This window comes from Nicotiana attenuata, unplaced genomic scaffold (assembly GCF_001879085.1).
Source record: "Nicotiana attenuata strain UT unplaced genomic scaffold, NIATTr2, whole genome shotgun sequence".
NCBI lineage: Eukaryota > Viridiplantae > Streptophyta > Magnoliopsida > Solanales > Solanaceae > Nicotiana > Nicotiana attenuata.
The window spans coordinates 22,414-23,492 of record NW_017672845.1 but is presented as its reverse complement, the minus strand read 5'-3'; the positions used below and the strand labels follow the sequence as shown (position 1 = coordinate 23,492).

The following is a 1,079-nucleotide window of genomic DNA, read 5'->3' as shown; positions in this document are numbered from 1 at the left end:
ATAGTTTTATGTTAAAAACGTGGTCGCCGGAATTTGTGTTTGGTAGTATATGTCTTATATTTAAGAAAAAACCGACAAATAACCGAAAAAACCGAAAAACCGACAAAACCCGACATAAACCGAATCGAGAAAAAACCGACTTAATTGGCTTGGTTTGATTCTAATATTTGAAAAACCGACTTACTTGGTTTGGTTTCTTTTCAGAGAAAAACCGATCCAAACCGAACCATAAACACCCCTACAGGGAATAAGGCATGCATAGGGCACTTATTAGGCCTACATAACATCAATATTTGTTCTTACATCCAGTGAACACAGAGAAGACATAGACCCTGCATTAGTACATGTTTTACACTACTTAGTTTTATTACAAAGCAGATTCATGATCATGCTACAGCCTTTCCGATTCCGCCATGCTTTATGAACACAAAGGCCTTTGCATTCTCTGCAAGAACCAAACGATTATATCCATTTTCCTCGGCAATGCCAACATTTTGGCAAGTAAACTTCTCTCCATAGGGACAGAAGACTAGCTTATACGTCGAGCCACCAAGAGACTTAATTTGAAACCAGCTATTCACATCCAGGGGATTTCCCAACTTTGCAGCTGTGCTTATGGTGTTGTGCTTTGGAGGTTTAGGGTAGTTGTCTACTTTCCACACAGTTAGGTTAGCACACTCATAATAATCAAGATAAAAGTTGATGTTTAATGAAGATGACTCCACAATCTCCTGATGTCTGGGCTCTTTAGGTCTGAAGTAGACTGCTATACCTGTTGAGACATATAATATAACTAAAATCATCAAAAAATTGCGCTCCTTTTATACGAGATGATCACATATTAATTAAAACACATAATTGAACAGTACCTTTATCAAGATCACTGCGGGATTGCACCACCGCTGTGGGACAAGCGTTTTCTTCTTGATCTCCAAGATTAGCAAGCCGTACACCTCCGCCGCCAGCTCCCCGTATAGCTGAAAATATGAAGTACCTGGTGTTTACTTGTAGGGGATTACCATCTGTATCGTGTACAGCCCTCAATAGTTGGTTCGGAGTATCAGTGGTGCAAGTTGCCA

At 39.9% G+C, this 1,079-nt stretch overlaps 1 protein-coding gene across 1 annotated transcript; it reads right to left on the bottom strand.

The window, feature by feature from the left end:
• Positions 1 to 261: 261 nt before the first annotated feature.
• Positions 262 to 1,077, bottom strand: LOC109214677 (21 kDa seed protein-like; the record flags this gene model as incomplete). Its single annotated transcript, XM_019378618.1, has 2 exons — positions 262 to 772; positions 870 to 1,077. Coding segments are annotated over 2 exons (594 nt in total), but the record flags the coding sequence as incomplete, so codon positions are not given.
• Positions 1,078 to 1,079: the final 2 nt, after the last annotated feature.